The following is a 23089-nucleotide window of genomic DNA, read 5'->3' on the forward strand; positions in this document are numbered from 1 at the left end:
AAAAACAATGATATTTCGTATTTCGAGGCTTGAATGAACGCTTCTTTCCAGGCCTCGTTCAAAGCCTGGAATTTGAGGCTGCAGCACGGTCTGGGAATCGAGGCTTCGGTAGGCCTTTGGTTCGAGGCTCTACCGCCTATTACGATCCAAGGCCCTCCCAGGGCTGAACTCATGGTCAAATTCAGCCTGACTCCAGGCTTGCTTACCTTCGCCGAAGCCTTGTAAAACCCTGTCCCCATCGTCCATTCCTACATGGGTCTGAAATTCGAGCAATTGACAATACTGATAAATGGATCCCGACGCACTTGACTCCAAGCCGTTTCTTCTGCTTGAGCCTGGGGTTAGTGCTCACTTTAATGAGACCTTGACCGATTGTCAAATATCTGCCGAATCTCTGCTGAACGGTGAAGGGGAAAGGGGATGAATTTATTATTATCCTTACCATATATGAAATCACTCAGAGGTCATAAAAATATTAGTATGATACCTAAGAAGGCGCCCGTGATATCTACAAATTTCACAATATGCGAATTGCATAGTAGGCTAATTGGTAAGGGGTATAATTAGTAATTAGAAGGTCCCGAGTTCAAAACCTGTGATAATCAGAATATTTTAGCCATAAAAAATAGGTTTTCCAGCATAAACCCGCCAGTAGGCGCGCTCTTTTGAGTATCTTACTTGCACTGCAGAGACGGCCTGTAGGTTGACTAGCGTCCGGTGAGAGAAAATTTCACTTGCGCCTAACGACGGGTTAAATACGTTACGGGGTCATGACTAGTCAATTATCGATCCTCAAATTGATTATTAAATAATTGTTAGCTTTTTCTTTGCATTATTTAAAATTATGATGGATAGTCGAGATACTCGCATAAATTTTTGCAGTTTTTGAGCTGATGTCAATTAAATTTGTTTGGAGATATTCTGCAAGTGAGCAGTGAATTACACGGTATAACAAAATATGGCAGAGTTAGTGTTCAAAGATGAAATTAACACCACTCATAGACTTTTTCATGCTGAATTGAAGTTGTGAAATTGGTTGAAAATGAAATTCGTCGAAGAAACAAAACTAAATGAATGACAGATGAAAGTGAATGAGAAAAAATAGTAGAGTGTATTTGAAGAATCATTCGATCCGTTAAAATAAACTTCCTCCGATTTCGTGGCGTAATTTTGTTGAAAAAAATCCTGAAATTCATAAATTTGTGTGAACTATCTGTTGATTAAGTCATCCCTCGGAAGTTGGCTTTATATATATTTCTAACCCATTGGAATTCATTTGAAGTCCACGTGGTTATTTTTTGCAGTGGGTCAGGGTTATGGAAATCAACTCTGACAAGGAGAGGTCACGCCTTTCGGGTCGCCGATTTGGCTGGGTTTCTGTGTATTTCGAGAGGCCCACTAGTAGAGTGCATCCCTAAATCCCTAGGATGCACAACTCGGAAATAAGGGAAAAATTCCTGTTCAAACTTTTGAATTCAATACCCAGACCGGATTTTTTTTTTCTTTATTTTCGCAGAAAATGTTCTTTTTAGTACAACTCAATCATTCAAAACATAATTACGGAATTTTTGTATCATTTCAATTAAAAAATGTAACAGAAATTGAGGAACAAGTAGTAAATTTTATTGTTTTCAATCACTGTCAGTTGTACAATTTTTTGGATGATAATTATCATAAAAACAAACAAAGCATAAATTTATCTTGCATCTACTACAAGAGATGAAAGCTGTATTTTTGCAAGCACAGGGAGTTTGCAATTTATCAACGGGAAAACATACCTCATTGACATTCAGGAAAATGTTTCTTTCATCGGATAGTTTAGATGCAAACCATGCGTATTTGATCATTGATTCAAAAACCGGAGCTGATAATTGATGATGGATCAATGAGTGGATTCGTATCGCATCTTCGCGAGATGCGATATCACGTTTTTCTGCAACCAAATATGTGCAGTTCTGAATTTTCCTGATGAAATTTTTTATCTGTCTATGCAAAGACACATCACATGGTTGACAGATTGCAGTACATTTCGGAGGAATAATTTTCACGGTACAAGTTAGCAGATTTTCTTGATTGAGGAAAATTCCATCGTAAATCACCGGATTTGTGTGACCCCCCAGGAATCGACTATGAATAAAAAATTATTATCTTCTACGTAAAACTGGATTACTTTTCCGAGAACTTCACGATACAACCCCGACGTCAATTTGCCGGATTTCGAGCCAGTTACCACAACATTACCGAACTCATTAGTCAAAGCGTCGACAGTTTTTTTCACTCGTGGGCCGAAAGATCCTGTAGGCTCCTACAAATACAGGAAGACATGAAGCAACAATTTTCCGGATATTGTGATGCCATACTGTGCTGTGTATGAGTGACTCATTTTGTTCAGATCAGTTTTTTGTACCAGCACAGTTCTTGACCCTTTCTCTTCAAGTGTCCTATCATAAGCAGACTGGTATTGACAACCCATCTGATCGGTGTTGATGATGAGTGCATGCTGGAAATTCTTGGTGATTGCCTTTACTTGTGTACAGAATTTTTTTGCCGCCTCCAGGACCTCTGTCATTGTGTAGTGCTCCTTGCGGCTGATGTACTTGGTGACTTTCCGCTGGCGAATGTGGTGTTTCCTCTTGAATTTTTTTACTCAAGACATTGAGGCCTTCAATTCGAAGTTTGAATCCCTGAATTGGCTAGCAGCGGCCAATGCCCACTCCCGCAAATTCCTCGTTGTTACCTGCAATGAAAAAAATACTGCTGGTTCATTTTCCTGCCTAAATACCCCCCTTAGGAAGGGAAAACGTTCAAGCCCAATTTTACCTGTGCGTATTCTGCCCGAGCCTCTACAAAGCGATCATAGGTCCATGAATCGATGGCAGTATATTTTTCATAGACTGTTCCTCCCTTTGCGACATCTTGCTCCCAACGCTTCAAGTCATCCTTTCTCTTCAAACTCCGTGAGCTTTTTTCCCCTGGAGTGTCTCCAAGCTCCAAGTTGGATGTTCTCTGGCCAACCTCAGCACTTTGATCTTCGTTTCTAGGGGGACAAAGTCTAATTTCTTTTTTTTTCCTTCGGGAAGCTTGTACTCATCAGAATCAGAGCTCTCAGCTTCCTCGACAGGCTCATACAGTTGATCCACGTCTTCTTCGTTGGGAAGGATTAACTCCTCGTCCTCTACCATCTGTCTCTCTCCCAACATTTCCGTGATCTGATGGAAGATTTCTTCTCCCATCAGCGCCGCTGGTGCTGAAATCGTCGTTGGCGTTTCCTCCACTATGAGATCATTTCTCAATAACAGCTCTTCACCGTCTACTTGGAACGAAAACCGACATTGTCACGGAGGTAAAAGCACTTGTTGCTTACATTTCAACCAAATGTCACACAGTGCATTTGACAGCTGACATAAAGTACTATCGAATACAAGTGTTGCCATTTATTAGTGCACGTAAGCAATACTAAAAACGACATCTGTTGGAAAAGGGCGAAGTCATATTCACACACCTAACAGGTGCTTGTCAATTTATACTCAGCATGAAAAATATTTTTTTATTCTTGAAAAATTGTCAGTAATTTTAAAACTCAAGTAAAATTCCTTACGTTTTGCAATAGACTCATTATTTGGAAAAACAGATTAATATTTGGTTAAACTCTTGACTTTTATTCAACTTTCAATTAGAATGTATCTTCACAAGAATAGAAGCAATCATAATGATTTTAAAGTTTTTAAGAGGTCTTCCTTCTTCAACACTTGCCCCTTCCTCTCAACAAGTGCAGATTATGAAAGATATAGCTCAGTTTACCAGCTCTATCAACGTGCAACTGATTACGTTTAGAGTTGTGCAGCCATCCTTGGGTGCTGAACGACCTCTCAGTAGATGCTGACGTTGGTAGTAAGCAGAGAATGGCAACAGCGATTTTACTGAGAACTGTTTTTTCGCAATAACCTTTCCACCAATTAATTGGAGACAGCGTCAAACTGGCCCTCTGTACATACTCTGCCGACCAAATACCATTATTCAACTTAAAGTCATTGAATTCTTGAAGAATTGCATCACAATCAAGATTGAGCTTTTTACCGAGGTTATAGATCAACACTGTACCTCTCATATCTTTCTCTTGACTTAAACATTTCCCCTTGAGCACAGGGTCCAACAAATTTCCAGCGAAATGTATAGGGCACAAAGCCATGTTCTTACGATGAAGAAAGTCATTGGACACTTTTTCCTTGTGAGGATTTGTAGACCTGCAGCACGATTCAACTGATGATCCAGGTGTCTTTCGAGGCTTACGAAAGTCTCAGGTATATGGCTAAGCAGTGATTGATCCCCTTCAATTTTCGTAATATGCATGGCTATTGGTTCCAACGAATCATGAATTTTTCGTAGTGAAATCCAAAATTCATCAATGAGGATGATGAACCTGGAGAGTTTATGTTTCCATTCATCTTCTGCTTTCTGTGAAGCTGCCAGAGATAGTAAATTGTGCTTATTAACTAGAAGGCTGTCTGTGCAGTGCACAATTGATCCAAATCTCGTTTTCATCGGGAAGTTCAAGGTGATTCTCACTTTGTTCGTATCAGCAGCTTGGATTTCTCGAAACAATGATAGCAGAATGTGTCCTCTTTTTATCTCACGAACGATAGTGACAGCGTCATCAAGCACCTTCTCAATACTGGGTAATTTTCCAATATCTTTCATTAGTAAATTTAAAATATAGGCAATACAATCATACATGACAATCCACTTGAAATCTTTCTTCAGCCTCAATCACTTCAGTCATTTGTCGAGCCATATATTTTGCACTTTGTTTGATATTGTTGGTAGAGTTTTGAAAAGGACAGGACTCGGCGTTGTTACAATAAAATTGATGATGCCCTCGTTACGAACATTACTCCAGCCATCACATTGCACTCCGACAGCAGGCGCTGCGGCAATTTTGCCCGCAAGTGCACATTTGATTTCTGAACTCTCAGTTGAGTAGCGTGATTTTCTGGAAGAGAGAGATTTCTTTTCTTTCAACTCTTTTCGAAGGGCATCGGGACAACTCCTGCACTTTTTTCGCAGCTGATCTGTCATTCTTGTGACGTTTTTGGCATATTTCATGTTGCAATATTTACAACGGTAGGAGGAACACTTTTCGTTAGGTTGCATAGGCAACGGAGAAAAATGTTTTAAAATCTCTTTTGCTCCCATACTGAATCCTCGATTCTGGAAAACAATTTTACAATCGCTTGTTAGTATAAACGTGGAACGGGATCGTATGGAAGGAAAATAACGAGAAAATAATGTCATCATTTATTGAGATTCTAACCTTTCTGTTGTCTACTGCGAATAACGTTGGAGCATCGGGGATGCGATTGCAGGGTTATCTCATCACGTTTTACAACAATGAATGTTCTGAAATGAAAATTAGAAGTCAGCTATTGGATATTGACGTATAAGAATTCCAAAAAATCAACTTTCTTACCAAATTTCTCAGGCCGAACGTTGCGAGATATACTTTACGCCTGGAATCTCGTGTGTCCGCCAAAATAGAGGAGAGAAGGCGTATACACAAACACATATACACACACACACTGGACTGTAGATAGTATCGATAGTGTGTGCAGTTGTTCACCGATTCGCCCCCCGCCCCACTCAAAGTCCCAATGTAGTTCAAAAGACAAAAAATCATGATTGAAATCGCCAAAAATTGATAGTAATTTTCAAAAATCGTTCTATATAGATGTGAATTTACCATAATGGAATTAAAATCGGTAATTACGATAATTCGCGCTGTGAAAGTGGTTATTTACCATTTTGGTATTTTACCGACGATGGGTAAATTACCGGTTTCATTACGGTAAATTACCGGTATCATTACTGCATCGCATCTCTATTCCCGACATTATTTCGATGACCAGAGATGAATTCTTCGCGTGGTGGCCATTTTACAGTCTTGTCGTGCTTCTCTCGATCCCGACTATCCCACTCGCGTAGGAAACAGCTGTATTTTGTGAAGCCTAGTTATATTCCTATAACGAGTGCGACTATCTTCAGATCAGCACAAATCAACCAATTGTACATTCTGTATTGAATTTTATTAAGAACGAGGTGCACATTTGTATGGTTTTCGCTCAATGAAGTAGAGTACGCAACTGGGACAAAAGGTGTACCCTTCATATTTCCAATATGAAGAAGGACAACCTTCAAACTAGTGCGAGACGAATCGATGAAGAGCCGCCAAGCCTCTGGATGATGTTTATGCCCCATACTTCGCATCAGCCCATCCACGTTGGAGCAGTAACAAAGTTCTTCATCATCCACGAAATACTCACGGAAATTCTGGTCTCGGTGTCGAAAATGGCTAGTAGTTATACTAGATTCCAAGAAGTTGAATTCTTTGAGAACGGAACCCATGAATTCTGATTTTCTCTTCGGGAGACTTAAATTCCTTGCTAGATCATTTAATTGTCCTTGGGTCATGAAACGTGGAGTCACTGGTACTGGTGGTTCTTCTTCTGTGTAGTTTGGGTCTTTTTCTACGGACAGAGGTGCTTCTGCAGCAACAAGCGTGTCCTCTGACGTTTCATCTTTCTTTCCTCGGAATGCGGGAATCAGTAAGGAGAATAAGGGTGGATCCAATTATTTCACGGTTGGATACTCGAGTCTTCTTGTTCTTGCGAGAGTACCCTTGTGTATTCGTCGAGCAAAAATAACAGTCGGCGATGTGATTGGTTGGTTCTCTCCATATCACTGGGATATTGAAGGTGTTTCACTTCATTGGTTTGAATTGCTGACTGCAACTGGACACAGCAATAGCCGCAGCAGATTGATGGAACCCAGGGTTTGTCCGGATTAGACGTGGATCGCTGGAACGCTGTCTCATAGGCCTCTTTCACGGCAGGTGTGATATTTCTTCTCTGTGACGTAGGTATAAATTATGAACAAACTTAACAAAAGGAGTCTGGTGAGTTTTTACACTTTCGCGACATTATTCCGGAAATTGCGAACGATTAGAGGAGACGTAAACTTCACTCGCGAAGTTGCTCATATCTGTATTCCCAACATTCTTTTGTTAAAGAAGATAAAATGAGCACAGATTGATGGCAAGGGTGAAGGGTCAAACGGGCGAGAAGAGTGAACCGATCCCGAGGCTCAAATGAGGGCGACAAGTAGGGAGATTCAAACGCAAAAGACAAGTCGATCAATAACAATGATCAATCGGGAGAGATGGATGGAGATATTACAAGTGTTCAAATTCGGAGGCGTCTCTTCCCTTTGACCATCATGTTCACTCTACTCGTCTCCGAACTTAGCTAAGACGGATGAGACGGCATCTAGATGCTTATAATCTCTCCATCCGTCGTTTCTGCTTAACGTTAGTTACGATTTTCCCACTTCTCTCCCCTATGTGACCTTCGTCATCACTCTCCGCATATCTATCATTTGATAGCAATTCTCTAGCACGAACTTATTGACATATTCGAGATTTATAAGTCATCAATTGAGTCATTTTTAGAATCAATTTTTTTTGCAGACAACGGAGATGAATGAGTTCCAACGGGGATTATTAAGTAAGCACCTGTGTATAAAGAGAGATTTCCAACTATCCTCATCTCTCTTGAATCTGACTCTTACGTAAGATTTTATGAAATACATGTGAAAGAACTCGTTTCTTATTAGACAACTGATTTTTAAAACATGATTGACTGTAATTTCTCGAGCAAAACATTAGATTGACTACGAAAAATGAAGTTAGGGATGCACACACTATGCGTAAAAATTCTTCAGTTGGGGAGCAAGTCTGCATGACTTCTGAACCAGTCGAGGGGACATAAAAGTTGAGGACCATGGAACTGAGATAGAACTGCTCTCCTGGGGGCTTCATGGATCCGCATCCCGTTTGTGCAGCGAGACCTCATAATAAATAAAGTAGGGGATGAAAAAATATCTGATTTGAAGCGCATCAGTTTCCCAATAATAGTTCCACAATTAACAATTTTCCTTGTGAAAGTCTACCAATATCTCTCCCAACCGAGAAATTCACTTGAAAACCTTCTCAGAGTTGATTTCAATAACCCTGAGCCACTGCAAAAAATCACCACGTGGACTTCAAATGAATTCCAGAAGGTTAGGAATATATATGAAGCCAACTTCCGAGGGTTGACTTAATCAACAGATAGTTCACACAAATTTATGAAGTTCAAAATTTTTTTTAAACGAAATTACGCCACGAAATCGGAGGAAGTTTATTTTAACGGATAGAATGATTCTTCAATTACACTCTACTATTTTTTCTCATTCACTTTCATCTATCATTCATTTAGTTTTGTTTTTTCGACGAATTTTATTTTCAACCTATTTCACAACTTCAACATTTTTTTTTTCCAAACCCTGACGTGCTAGGGGAATTCTACGAACACCATTGAATCCAGCATGAAAAAATCTGTGAGTGGTGTTAATTTCATCTTTGGACACTAACTCGGCCATATTTTGTTACACCGTGTTATCAATAATTAATGATGGATTACTAATGACATTGATTGGAATTTTATTCAACTTTCATGATTCGGCTTGGATAGGCTAATCATAATTCTGACCAGAAATCCTAAGTGTGTAAGGTACCTTATCCGAGCCGAACTCGTTTGATCAAATTAGGACTGAACATTAGGCTTACTTTTCCGCACCAAGACCAAAGGGTTCGCCGAGTCGAGTTTCTAGTTGGGGCGGATCAATAAATTTCCGAGACGAAAGTCATTTCAACTGAAAGTTTGATATGATACGATATTGAAGGTAATATCGTCTCGTATTGTATCCCGGCCTGGCTAGTTTATAAAACTGAAACACAATTCGAAGTGTTTCGTATCAAAATGAAAAATTATGAAAAAATCTGGTACATAAACTGGCTTTGCATTAGAGTCAGGAGCAAGTTGGGGTCGAATAATTTTATTTGGAATGAATCATACGCGACAATTACTAAATAGTACTCTTTTATTTTCATCTAATCCCGCGAAGTTGAAGTCAAATACAGGGTGTCCCATAGCATGTGACCAAAGTAAATTGCGTAGAATACCGCAAGGTGGCAGTGCAGTCTAATGTCTAATATATGGTTGAAGTGGAGACTCTCCGCAAATTTCATTCATGCTTCAGCCGCTCGGGAATTGCAGAGCTAAAATGGAAAATTTAACCATCGAACAAGAATCATTCCTCATCAAATTATACTACCGAAAAGGAGATTCAGCTACTGCAGATATAAGAGCATTTCATTCTAAGTATGGCACACACTAGAGTGTCTGATTCGAGTCTCAAACGGTAAATAAAGTGAATGAACTAACTAAGCAAAAAAATTGGTTTTTTCCTTTTGTTGAAAATTGACGCATTTTTCGACCAATTATGGGTATTTTCAGGATAATTAAGAAATTTGATTAGTACGGTACACTAGACGATAGGAGGCATGAGCATCCTGGCCCTTCACGTACTGTAACCACGGATGAAGTTGTCCGCACAACTGAAGAACANGCAAAAAAATTGGTTTTTTCCTTTTGTTGAAAATTGACGCATTTTTCGACCAATTATGGGTATTTTCAGGATAATTAAGAAATTTGATTAGTACGGTACACTAGACGATAGGAGGCATGAGCATCCTGGCCCTTCACGTACTGTAACCACGGATGAAGTTGTCCGCACAACTGAAGAACATTTCAAAAAATATCCAAATGATACGCTTCGAAAGGCTTCTCAAACCTTGATAGTCTCAAAAACTTTACTTCACCGCATCTTGAAAGTGTTTTTAAACTTCCATCCCTACAAAATTTCTGTACATCAATTTTTAAGTGAAGAGGCGATGGCTCGCCGTGTGCAATTTTGCCAAGAACTTTAAAATTTTTTTGAATCCCAGGAAATAAAGGCACAGATTATCATCTTCTCGGGCGAAGCACATTTCTACTCAGGTGGCTTAGTAAATAAGCAAAATTTTTGCTTTTGGGGGACTGGGTCACCTCACGTAATTGAAACCAAGTCCTCACACCCGAAAAAAGTCACTGCATAGGCGGCAATTACAATAAAAGTTATTTTCCTTGAATTTATTGTGAGTTCGACAATCAGTGCTGATATTTACTGTGAGTTCTTGAAGAAGAACTTCTTTCCTTGGGCACGAAAAAATCAGTTAGTCAAGAATTTCTACTTCATGCAAGATGGTGCCGCCCCACACAGGACTGCTGGAGTATTTGAAATACTTTTTTCCGTTTACGGCGCTCGTGTGTTAGGCTTAGGTTACCCTAAGTATGCCCATAGGGGCATAGAATGGCCGCCTTACAGTCCGGACTTAAATCCCTGCGATTTTTGCCTATGGGGTTTTCTCAAGGACAAATGCTATGAGAAGCATCTGACGATTGTGGGAGAGTTGCAAGACGTAATTAGGGATGCTATCCGAGCTGTTGATAAAAACACAATACAGCGCATCTATACCAGTTTCGAACGCAGGATAGAGCTCTGTAGTACAAGTGATGGCGGACACTTGGAAGGAATTGTATTGTAATTTGCCGAATGTTCCTTGTACAATAAAAAAAGAACAAATATTTACATTTTACTGTATCCAAGTTATTTGCAATTTACTTTGGTCACATGCTATGGGACATCCTGTACGTCCATTCCGATACGAAAGTAATCAGATGAACACTAATAATGACTGCACACGAATTACTGGTGCAGAAACAACAGTCTCTCGAATATTCCCTTTAGAGACTGTGATGTCTCGGCCATTGCCTTATATCGGCATGGTGTTATAATGACACCATGCGAATGAGCCCAGTGGAAACTGCTGATGCCGTTTTACTAGCTTACTTTTATTGCGAATATACCTGTCTTTTCATGCATATATATCCCGATTTTTATTTATGTCTCAATTTTACGTTTCAATTCTTAAATTTGTGCCACTTATGTTTGCCCATATTTCAGAACAAATTGGGAATTATGCTCCACTTTTTGGGGTATAACACATTGGAATGTGTTCCAATGTGAAGGACGTGCGTACTGTTACTGCAGTATGCGGACAAGCGTTGTCCTATAAAACTGTAGCTGTCCTATAGGAATCGGAGATACTATTTTGGATCGCAGGACATCGGCAATTTACTGTAACGAATCTTTAATTTTTCCAATTATATTCTATTATTTATGCATTCTTTTCTTTTCCTCCGAACCTCTCCTATGAAGTTTGCGTCACTCAGTTGTTTCCATTCATTCCTTTGATTCCGATTTGACACCTCCTGGTATTTTATAGTCGCCTCATTTTAATTAATAACTAGTATTTATTCAAACCTGAGTGCTCTCCAATACTAAACACTTGTTACAGTGCTGTGGATGCATAGAATATAAGAGCGTCCACCATATGATATAGCTCATCAAACTAATATATTATTTGCGTGGGGGTGGCAAAGGAGGGCAATTGAATCCACCGTTCTTGAAGACGTTTTCCCTATCTGCATCATACCAAGATGTGCGCATGGCCGGGTTTAAAACAGAATCGAGTTTTATCGGAGAAGACCATATGACGCCATTCTAGTCTCTGAAACCATGGTTGACATTGCTACGGTATCACAGGCATATTCTCTGCAAGGTAAGACTATCCCCCTCACCCCTCTCTCGGGAAGAAGAAATACAGCCGTCCACATGAAATAGAAGAATGAGCAGCCCAGAGAAGGATGGAGGTGGCAATGGATGACGCTCCCCGCTTCCGCAGTCTCAAAATGTCCGAATAAGAGGGCCCAGAAAGGCGAAAGGAGAAAAAAGGAGACACGTTTCCCTTGACGCTCTGACAGTCCCGGTCTTGGCGCGTACTGGGCGTTACAAGTTAGGATATAATTAAAGTCCTTGTAAATAAAGCCCCTGGAGCAGGAGGCTTCGTCTCAGGAGTTATCTGAAGTTTTGGCTGCGTTATTGACTGTCGATAGGAGCACCGAAGAGGAATGGTGTTTTCGTTGTTTATTAATCATTTCCATTGGAAACTTGGCCAGAGCGCTGTGTTCTTCGTTATTTTTGGCGATTACTGTGAGTACCAGTTACCTTCCCTCCTTCTCATGTTATAATTTGCCTACATATTACCTCTAATGGTAAGCCCATAACCATTTTGCCCACTGTTGTTATTAATTTAGAATTCTATGATAATTGAGTCGACACAGGAACCCCAGACCCGATCTAGCTTCTCCTCTTGTTGGAATACTAGTAGAGTCATTCCCATTTTTAGCGTATACAACAAGTAGCCTAGCATTAACCACTGCCTTAGATCGTTATTAAAAGGCAATCAAGAATTATTACAATTGTTTATACGCCGAATATTTGGAAACATGAGTCCTATTCCATTTATCCCTCACTGTCCCTTTTATTGAGTTACCATTATACTATTTCAGGCCCTAGGATGCGATTAAAATAATCTCAGGTTGTAACAGATACTTCTCTCTCTATTAAGCCTACACCAACAACCTATCTTTTTCCTGAGTCGTACGACGGGGGTGACCAGGACGTGGCTGAGCAGGCGAGCATTCTTCGTGAACCGGATCCGTGGAGTGAATAGTGCGGTGATGATGCCTTGTACGACGTTCAATTAATTCCATGAGAATGTGTAATGGTGTATATACGTTTCATAAATAACTGTTCAATGCTCGAGCAAATCGTTTTCGCAATATTCATCTGACTGTCATAATTCACCTTGACGCTCATCATGTCCTAATTGAATACTGCGCAGAGATAAGTAATTTGTATAGATATTTTCCCAGGTTGTTCACCCAGGAAAAATCCAAAGTACTTTTTAGCTTTCTCTATCGCACATTGGAGGCCAGCCGAACCTTTACGGAACATTCGATGAAAACCGGCCTCTTCGGCAATGTCGTCTACTCAGAGGACTTTTGTGGCTGGAGAATGGATTGTCCAGCTAACATCAGTGTGACACGGTAGTGGACACGAGGTCCACCAGGAGTATTCCCATCACATCGTCGCGAGCCTCCATTTCAGGCCATGTATTAGGCCTTGCGGCCTAATTATCCTGGTGAATTTAATTCACATCTGTTCTGGGGGATCTTTAGATTCATCCGCATGCTTTCTCCTCCCGAGTATTTCGATTCGGAAGAGTGTCAGAGTTATTTGCGAATCAGTCGGGACTCCTTAGAGCCTGGGACATTGAGAGGCTGATCCAACCAAAGCGGAACTATGCTACTCGCTTTATGAGCACCCACACTCTCAACTACCAGTTACCGCTTCGGTTATCGCGAGTCACCGTCTCCGGTTAGTACTAAAATCTCGGCGTATGGTCGGGCTGACTGGAGGATTACTCTACTCAAAGTCCACGGGTCCATACGCTTCCGAATGGATAATGCCGGACACAACAAAGTTGTCACTTGGGGTCCCGAAATAACTCCCTTTTCATTCGTGGGGAATGCAAGAGCATTCCCCTACGTTTGCTACCAACAGTTATGCATCTGGTAACGCTGGGCTACGCCCTCTGTCCTTGGCCATATTTCAAGCCAACATTACAAATTACTCTGAAGAAGTTTTTTCGACCTCTCCGTTCAAGCGTCCGCATTCGACTCACTCGGAATCTTACTAGAGCCTTCTCCCCCTAGTCTGGATATCTCGGCAACGTTAGATCATTCCGTTACCCTGTCCCCACCAATCATCCCGATGGTATCTCGGGGGCACCAGTCCTCTCACCTAGCCGTTGGTCCCTTCTCTATCCCGAGTCTACCCCCAGTTGGACAGCCTGTACGTCGGCCCATTTCCCCTAACAGAAGCGGGGTGAATTCTAAAATAGCGAAAGTTTAGTACCGTCCTCCAGACTTCCAGGGGTCGCGGTTTCACCCAAAACGGCTATGCCTTCAGCCTTTCATCGATCTGTGAATCATCTCATCTAGTCTCGGCTCCTTCAGCCGCCTCTAGATATCTCTTCCAGTCTCTCTTTATAATAATTTGAAGAGTTCTACTATCTATTTAAGGGTATTTCAGCCCGCAACGAGAAAATCTCATTACAAATTTCAATCGTTAAGGATGTACATGATGACTCTTCGTATATAGTGCATACTTTCGGTCGACAGTGTATTACGAATGGCAAAATTATGTGGAAGAAACTAGTCGTGGAAACTAGTCGTGAGTTTCTGGCAGAGACTCACTTTCTGCCACAACTCAAACTTCTAACAAAAAACAGTGGCATTACATCAAGTTTTTTGCTATCTAGTATTGATGAATCATCCACTTACATCCCTTAGTATATGGAAAACACAATTTGAAAAGTATCAGTTCACTTACACCCAGTTTTTGCATAATAAAGATGGGAGTACGGCATCTCATTGGAACGCGAAATACTATTCATTCCCCGAATCCATTTCCAAATGAGGGAACTCAAGGAGACCTTAGTCCTTCTGTTATCTTCTATTTATTTATTCTACGATGGAAGTGAGGTGAGTGGGAGAAACTAGGTTTATATGGGTGGTAGGAAGTGCATCTGATGCTGGTAACTACTGCAGAATCAGAGTCCTTTATATTCTATAACGGCAATATCCTTCAATAAACAGAAAGACAAGTGCTGATCTGGGTCTTCAAACAATTGCTTTTTTTTGCTTAACTTGAATTGATCCTCACATTCGACAGAAGAACTAAAATACAGAAACCATAGGAAAAAAATCAAATTACGAATTTCCCTTTGATATATTTCAAATTTCAAAGGAGTAATATCTATCGAAGCCCATATGTATCTCAATTCCGTATAACGGCAGAAATTGGTTCCGCGACGGTATTCTACTCGGTCGATAGATTACAAATTAACATTTTCTCTTACCCGAGCAGCTGCATTCACACCAGCCACGAGTCCTTGTGCCGCAGCTTCTTCGTACCCAGTTGTTCCATTGATCTGACCAGCTAAGAAAAGTCCCGAGATTCTCTTGGTCTCTAACTGATATGTTAATTCACGGGGATCAATGAAATCATATTCGACCCCATATCCGGGTCTTGCCACTTCCGCATTTTCCAACCCTGGTATGCAGTTCACAAGTTCTTGTTGTTTGTCAGCTGGTAACGTACAGGATAGACCACCAGGATAGATTAGTTCTGAATTCAAACCCTCTGGTTCTAGCCAAATTTGATGAGTGCGTCTTCCAAACTTCAGAACTTTACTTTCAATGCTCGGACAATACCTATGAAGATTATTTTTGTTATTTCGCTACTTCCTGTTTGTTGAATGAATAACAATTTTTTTTCATTTTCATAAAAGGATATTACCGGGGACCCATAACTTCCTCCATCACGTGAGTATTACAATGTAAATTATCTCTTATGATCATCGCAACTGCTTCGTTTGTAAAAGTCATATAACAATCCAATTGATCCTTTGGATCGATCCAAACTCGGTCATTCAGAAATGAAAATGGCTCCGGAACACTATCTGGATGCTGGGGATTACATTTAGAGAAATTTACAGATGATTTTCTCAGCCGTGGCGGAGTTCCGGTCTTCAATCGCGACATTCTAAAATCCAATTTTTTCAGGGTATCCGCTAAACCTATACTCGGCTCATCGCCCATCCTTCCAGCTGGATATTTCTCTAGACCGATGTTAATTTGTCCTTTTAAAAACGTTCCAGTAGTTATCACAACGGTTTCACTGTAGATTGATATTTCGTTTTCTATAAATGAAATGATAATGCGCATTATATAATCAGTCTATCGGAAAACTCTCCTATTGAGAGCAAAATAATCAAATAGAAATTGCATATTTACTCAACATGATGCCACAACATTTCCCAGTTTCCAAATTGAGGATAAGATCTTCCACTGCAGCCTCCTGAATCGTTAGGCCTGGTAAACGGAAGAGTTCCCTCTGCAGATTAGTCTTGTACAAATCTCGATCGATTTGAGCTCGAAGTCCCCAAACTGCGGGTCCTTTTCGTTTGTTAAGAATTTTATAGTGGAGTCCGGATAGATCACATATCCGTCCACAAATACCATCGAGTGCATCTACCTCTCGAATCAAATGACCCTTGCCAATTCCACCGAATGATGGATTACAAGACATTTCGCCTGTGGATTATTAGAATTACCGTTAAGGCCCGAGTGTAATAATTTTTACCCCTCTTTTCTCCTCCACCGCCCCATCTTTCTCTATCCCCACCCCCTTCAGCATGTTCCCCCTTAGGGGAAAAGTCAATTCACGGGACCCCTAATTGTGGGGATAAAAAATGATTAAAAAATATATGCACATAAATGAACGGTTATGACCTCCGGGAGGTCGGTAATTGGGTCGAAAAGGGGTGAGAACCGTAATTAATGCATAATTCTCGGATGAAATTTTTTACTAAATCCTCTGTTTTGATACCCAACGCAACACAAAAATGGCGGTCAAATCACTCGCGTAAAAAACTACCAATTATACTTTCTACAAGCACTTCACCATAACCGGACCTAATTACTGCCCTCTGAACTATGATTTCACATTTTTCAAGTATTTTTTCATCTATATTATCCATATAATATGGCCACAATTGTGGTTGCCTTGAATGAACTGATCACCTTTCTGGTGGGGTTTTACTCTCAGCGACTTATGGCGTAATCCGTCCCGCTAGAGCTGAAAAAGGCTGGTAATTTCAAATCGCATAATCCAATTAAATAAAGTTTTAGTATTTACTATACGTGAAACCATAAAATATGTGAATGAAGGGAAAATGTGACATAACAAAGCTTGGCTACCTTTGTGATGAGGGCTCGGTTCATGAACTACTTGGATAAAATACTGTTTGTTGCGACACTGAGAAAGGGGTGAGGATAGAGAAAGAGGAGGTGGGGGAGGGGAAAAAGAGGGGTCATAATTATTACACCCGAGCCTCAATGTACCAGTTATTGACACAGCAAAAATCCTGGACCCTGAGCCATTGGTGTTGCCTCTACCAATTTTTGATTCCATAGCGTATATATTCTTAATCTTTACATAAGGAGTCCTTTTCTTCACATTTAATTGTGCGCTGCAACCAGATGGTCAAAGCGCGCAATTAGATGGTCCATCCAACATTCGCCGATTTTTTTTTACATACCTATTTTCACCCAATAAAAATCGTCCAGAATCATGTCAAAAAGTGGCTTCGCGCGCCAGCTAGACGGCATAATACGGATACTGATACTTGCATCAGTTGTCTAATTTCAGATTCGACGACCCTTCACAGCAAAAACGTATCTCAATCATCTTCAGAATTCAAGTATCTCAATTTGAAATGCAGAATCCGTGTATCTCGGTAAGAATTAGAAAAGAAGTAACCTATAGTATTCTGCTCAAACTAATGTTAATCATAGTCTCGCGAGTTACTTCTTTTTGTTCAGTTTGGCGTTTTTTTTTTCGAAATTTTGGACATTTTTATTGAAAAAAGATCTTACGTATTTTCCGCATAAAACCTACCAGATATTCGTGAAAAATTGAATAATTTTCAAGGCAAATCCAGAATATAAGTGTTTGGCTACCGGAAAAAACAGCCGAATAAAAAATGACCTCAGAATAAATTACTACGGAAAAAATAGCAGACGGAAAAAATAGCCGACGGAAAAATGACCGATGAAAAAATGACTTTTGAAAAAATAGCCTCAGAAAAAAATAACTCCGGAAAAAATGACAAAAAAATGAAATCCTTGTAACCCTGTGACCAATGTTCTTCCTTTCTTGTGACCCTTTGTAACCCTTGTGACCTTTGTTCGTCCTTTTTTGTAATCCCATGCAACCCTGTGCCTGTCATTCTTCCTTTTTTGTGACCCTTTTTAACTTCCCGATCTATCGGGTAGTTATTGTAATCACCCTGAAAATGAATCATTAGTTTTTTTCAATTTCTCCACGCTTCTCGGTGTCTAAAACACTTCTGAACACTTCTAAACAACATGTCTGTATGTGTGTTTTTTTTTTTTTTCTCGAGGCCGTGAGGAAGGTACCTAACCGCCCGATAGTATGACAGTACTGTGGTTACTGTCATACCCTGTGTGGGGCCTGCACCCACTAAACCTCCTGGCCCCGTGAGGACCAGATAGAGAAAGAAAATTTCTCAACCACAGATTCCCTCGCGGAACCACCGTAAAGTATTACTTCGCGAGGGAAGGCATTAGCCGCTGGCTTTTCTTCAATTTCACCTACAGTACGTCCCCCCTTCCTACTAAGATATTGTGCGTAGGTGGGAGGTTCCCATAGGTGTTCCTTCATAATGCGACCTTGCGTTCGTGTTCCTCTCTCCTGAGCTCCTTCATGACTGCTGCCGCGAAGTCGCTCGTTGCGTTCCATGCTGCTTGCGATGACAGCATCTCATCCATCAAGGTTTCGGGTGACATCCTCCTTTCAAGTACAGCCTCCCAATCGCTTCGCATGTCGTTGAAACGAGGACATGAGAAGAACACATGTTCCGCATCTTCGTCGACCGCTCCGCAGGTGGGGCATTCCGGGGAATCCTCATATTTGAATCTATGAAGATACGCTCGGAAGCACCCATGTCCTGAAAACATCTGGCAGAGATAGTAGTTGACCTCGCCATGAGCTCGGCTCAACCAGATATCAACCTTGGGGATCAGACGATGTGTCCATCGCCCCTTGGTAGAGTTATCCCATGCCTGCTGCCAACGTGAGATGCTGTTTCGCCGCTCCTCTGTTGCCAGTTCTTCGGGACTCAGCGTTTCCGTCTTTCTTCGGTGATACAGAAATCTGCGCTCCTCAGCTAGCACCTCTATGGGCAGCATCCCTGCGATTACACACACAGCGTCTTCAGACACTGTCCTGTATGCGCTCGCGACTCTCAGGGCACTCTCAGTGTGTGTGTGTGTGTGTGTGTGTGTGTGTGTGTGTGTGTGTGTGTGTGTGTGTGTGTGTGTGTGTGTATGTAGGTCTGTATGTTACGGAATTTTTGTTAACGATTTCTTCCGAATGAATCGCCCGATCAAGATGATGGATAACGCAATCGAAAGGTCTTCATGTAACTTAGACCTGATTAGATTTTGGAGTGATTCGCTCCAGTGGTTCTTCCAAAATTTCCTGGAGCAAAGTTTGAAAATGGCTAAGTATTTCTCCTGTATAAATGACGTGATTGGGATTGTCAACATCAGGATATCACTAGAGTCAATCAGTCCAGTAATTTCTCCAGGATTTGTTGAAACTCCAGTGGTTTTTCCAATGGTTTCTCCAAAATTTCCTGGAGAAAAGTTTGAAAATCGCTCAGACAAGGGTTTCTCATGCATAAATAATATGATTGCAATTATTTACATCAGAATATCGCTGGAGTCAATCGCTCCAGTGGGTTTTTCAAAATTTCCTGGAGAAAAGTTTGAAAATCGCTCAGACAAGGGTTTCTCATGCATAAATAATATGATTGCAATTATTTACATCAGAATATCGCTGGAGTCAATCGCTCCAGTGGGTTTTTCAAAATTTCCTGGAGAAAAGTTTGAAAATCGCTCAGACAAGGGTTTCTCATGCATAAATAATATGATTGCAATTATTTACATCAGAATATCGCTGGAGTCAATCGCTCCAGTGGGTTTTTCAAAATTTCCTGGAGAAAAATTTTAAAATTGCAAAGATAAGGATTTTTCATGTATAAATGATGTGATTTAGATTATCGATATCAGAATATGACTGGAATGTACCACTCCAGTAATTTTTCTAAAATATCCATGAGGTCATTATGTGGTTATAATAGTATACTACAATTATTGAGGGAAAATCGTCTGAATAGGACATTAGAGGTAATACAATGTAGGACGCTGTACGCATTTGAACGTCACATTTGAAGCCCAGATTTTTCGGAAAACATCCCCGATTTAAAAAAACGCATCCAAGCAAACATGTTCAGATTGAAGAGAGATAGATTCCTCATTTCATCTATTTTCTCCCGCGCGCCTTCTTGCCGTGAGATCACCTATCCAACTGGCGTTGGATAATGATTATTTTCTTAATCTCGACACTTCTGTAGCTGTCGATAAACTAGGAAATTCAATTACCAATGAAAATTGACTATGAATCCACGTACTGGGCATATCATGAAATCGAGAGAACGACTAATGACTCATGCAAGAGAGATGGGGAATAACCTTCTATTTTCTTTTCCCCCTCTCTTCCTGTGTTTCGTTTATCCATCACAACACAGTCCTCAATCTAACCGTCGGATGTCTTTGACACATTCAATATTTGATCAGTCAGCTGTGAACCGTTTACCTTTCAGGACCGTTTTCATGGTCATCTTTACAATTTTTGTACACAGGAAAGTGATAGAAATTGTCGAGCGAGAGAGAATTGTCTGCCGAAGGCGACCAAAACATCGTAGAAAATCCTAAAATATGATCGCAGTTTGAGTAACAGAAGAAAAATAGCTATTCAATCGAAGCGACAAAGAATTGTTGAATCTCAACAATTGTCTGCTGAAGGCGATAGAAAAGTGTTGAGAATAACAATTATTTACCAAAGGCGACAGAATATTTTGGAACAGAATAATAGTCTGCACTGAGTGATAGAGAGTTGCTCCTAATTCGAAAACAATATATTACCCACAATTCATAAGGATACATTCTTAGAAAAATAAACAGAGTATTGAGAGTTGAAAAGGATTCTTTTATTCAAAATGGGAGGAATAATAATATCGGGAAGTTGTTGGTGCGACCCGTCTGACTGGTCAGATCCACATGAATATATCCGCTACCAACCCACCTGCAATGGGAGCAAGCGCAGCGAGCGACCAACAGCCCAATCCACTAGTTATAATTTCTTTTTCCATAAATGATGTCTATTAATTACAATTGCAATCGAAAAATTCATTCTAAATAGCCAGAACGAACAATTTTGAATATATCCACTGATTATTACATTAGAAAGCTCAATGCACTAATTTTTTTCACATTTTTTTCCCTTATTACAGGAAAGAGGATTAATTGATGCTCTCCAGCGCCTGCACCCTAAAGTTTCTACGTAAGTGTCTACAGCGTTTGTGTTAAAAATCATAATGAAAATGACAAAAGAGCACTACTACATGGATCACAAGAGAATCGTCTGAAAGAATTCGGATCTCGTTAGGTATGCCCAGAAGAATAAAAAAATGGAGATTAGCCTAAAAAAATTAAGTGAATATTGAATGTCAAAAATAAATAAAATAAATCATGATACCCAGTAGAAACATGTAATTTTTATATGAATATGGTGCATATGAAACAACTAAATACTTCATGTGAGTTGCATATACACACACACTCTAAAATGTGTACAAAGTGTACACGATTTTAAACACTTGAAACATGTTAAATTTCCACATTTCAGTTTGCAGTATATAGAGAGTTGCTGGAATTGGTACTAATGTTTTTTGGAGGAAATTTACTAAATAGGAACCGTTTCCTAGTTTTGTGTCCCATTCATCATGCCTGATGGATGTCTAAAGCGATCTATTCATTTAAAAATTTTATGTTCAGAGGACAATTCAATTTGAAGGAATATGAAGAAAAAGGTTTAATCAAGATGTACTTTTTTATGGTTCTTCTTTACCAAAGAGCATTGTTTGCAGCTCCTGAGGCAGTTGCTCCTAACGATTCCTACGATTTAACTCTATTGAAAAAGTTGACAGCACATGCCAGTTCTGCTAGCAATGTCTTAGCGAGAGTTTGTAAAGCTGCATTGGGGAAATTTGTGAAACCTCTCTGGTATTTGTCAGAAAAATTAATTGCTTTTTGCCTTTTTTGAGAAAAATGTGAGCGCTGAATGCAAGAGAAAGATGTGTTAGGCCATCAATTCACGCCCGGCTCTTACTGAAATCAGAAAAATGCGAAAAATCGGGATCAGGGGTGCAGAATTAATTCAAGAATTGTGTTTAAATTCATTTCTCACCCAAAATACACAGAAATTTTTCCAAATTTTGATTCTGGATGAGTTTTTTGGGTAGTGATTCAATTACATGGGAAACGACGGACGATTTCCTCACAGTATTCAAAGTTGTTCCGTTTCTGCATGCTACAAATGATATGGACGAAAGAAATGTCGCTCGCGTGATCGAATACAACGATTTGCTGCAAAAAATAACAACAGTAAGCAACATTTAACCCTTCAATATAATGAGAGGTTAATTTGACCAGTATATTCAGAATACAGAATATTCAACCCTTCAAGTACGGCGTCCACGCCACATGTAGACCCGAGAGCTTTTCCTACCGGCCGGCGTCTATGTCGTATATTTTGACCCTTATTTTGACCTGTATTATGACCTTTATTTTATACGGGTCAAAATATCCACTCAACATTTATTGAGCCTTCGTAACTGAAACATACCCAAAGAGCCGCACCAGAGATTGGGGGGGAGCGAGCGAAGCGAGTAGGGGGCGAAGCCCCCTATTTTTCAATATTTTTCTTCAATAAATAAACAATGCGGAACTGAATCGATGTGTGAAACATATCCAAACCTCTCATTTATCGAGCTAATTTTCATCACAAATTCTAAAACTTTTATGGAACGTACTCTATACATTCCTTTGTCGAATTGCGCATGCGAAATTTCGATTCAGTGAATTACTGATTTGTTATTAACAAATTTCTGACAATCGCCGATTGTGGCAACCGTTTGTACTATCAAACTGAGATTAGTTTTGAAAATTCCAGAACAAACTGTATAAAGCATTACCGTAATTGAACAACTCATTAATGAAAGCTCAAGATTATCATTAAATTTTAGGTCATAATATTTTGATCATCAGTGTAGAAATTGTTGCGTATTGAATAGCGAATTCGCGCAGATGGGAGGCGACTGGCTGATGAGGAAACACCATGCGATACCGGCGCCGTACTTGAGGGGTTAATGAAAATTATTCAAAAATGAAGAGATAGCTTCAGATTTCATAAAGGAGAGTTTCAAATTTTCATTGGAAAAATATTTATGTAATAATTAATCATCGGAGGGTTTAAATAAATTTCCTGAACATTGAAGCATAATCCTCACTGTTGTTATTGTAATAGTAATTATTTCATCGTGAAAAAACTCAAGTTATTTTCACTCTTCCATGTTATGTCCCATCACTTGAAGAATAAAGGAATTAAAACATTAGGAATGATTGTTGAAAACCTCCAGACATACATTATTTCT

The 23089-nt window shown here is 40.0% G+C and overlaps 1 protein-coding gene across 6 annotated transcripts in view; it reads right to left on the minus strand.

The window, feature by feature from the left end:
- Nucleotides 1-23089, minus strand: part of LOC107044755 (protein MTO1 homolog, mitochondrial) — a 143889-nt gene that overhangs the window by 58021 nt on the left and 62779 nt on the right. For 5 of the 6 annotated variants that reach the window (XM_015266782.1, XM_015266778.1, XM_015266779.1 and 2 more), the window contains 3 exons: nt 15741-16040; nt 15244-15646; nt 14804-15158 (listed from right to left, as the gene is read on the minus strand). In XM_015266782.1, the coding sequence (XP_015122268.1) occupies nt 14804-15158; nt 15244-15646; nt 15741-16035 (1053 nt within the window). In that variant the 5' untranslated portion in view covers nt 16036-16040. Of the gene's footprint in view, nt 1-14803; nt 15159-15243; nt 15647-15740; nt 16041-21504; nt 21532-23089 lie in introns of those variants that run through there. The other variant, XM_015266781.2, reaches the window with a different exon arrangement.

The sequence above is a fragment of the Diachasma alloeum genome, unplaced genomic scaffold (assembly GCF_001412515.2).
Source record: "Diachasma alloeum isolate Michigan unplaced genomic scaffold, Dall2.0 Dall_scaffold_00796, whole genome shotgun sequence".
NCBI lineage: Eukaryota > Metazoa > Arthropoda > Insecta > Hymenoptera > Braconidae > Diachasma > Diachasma alloeum.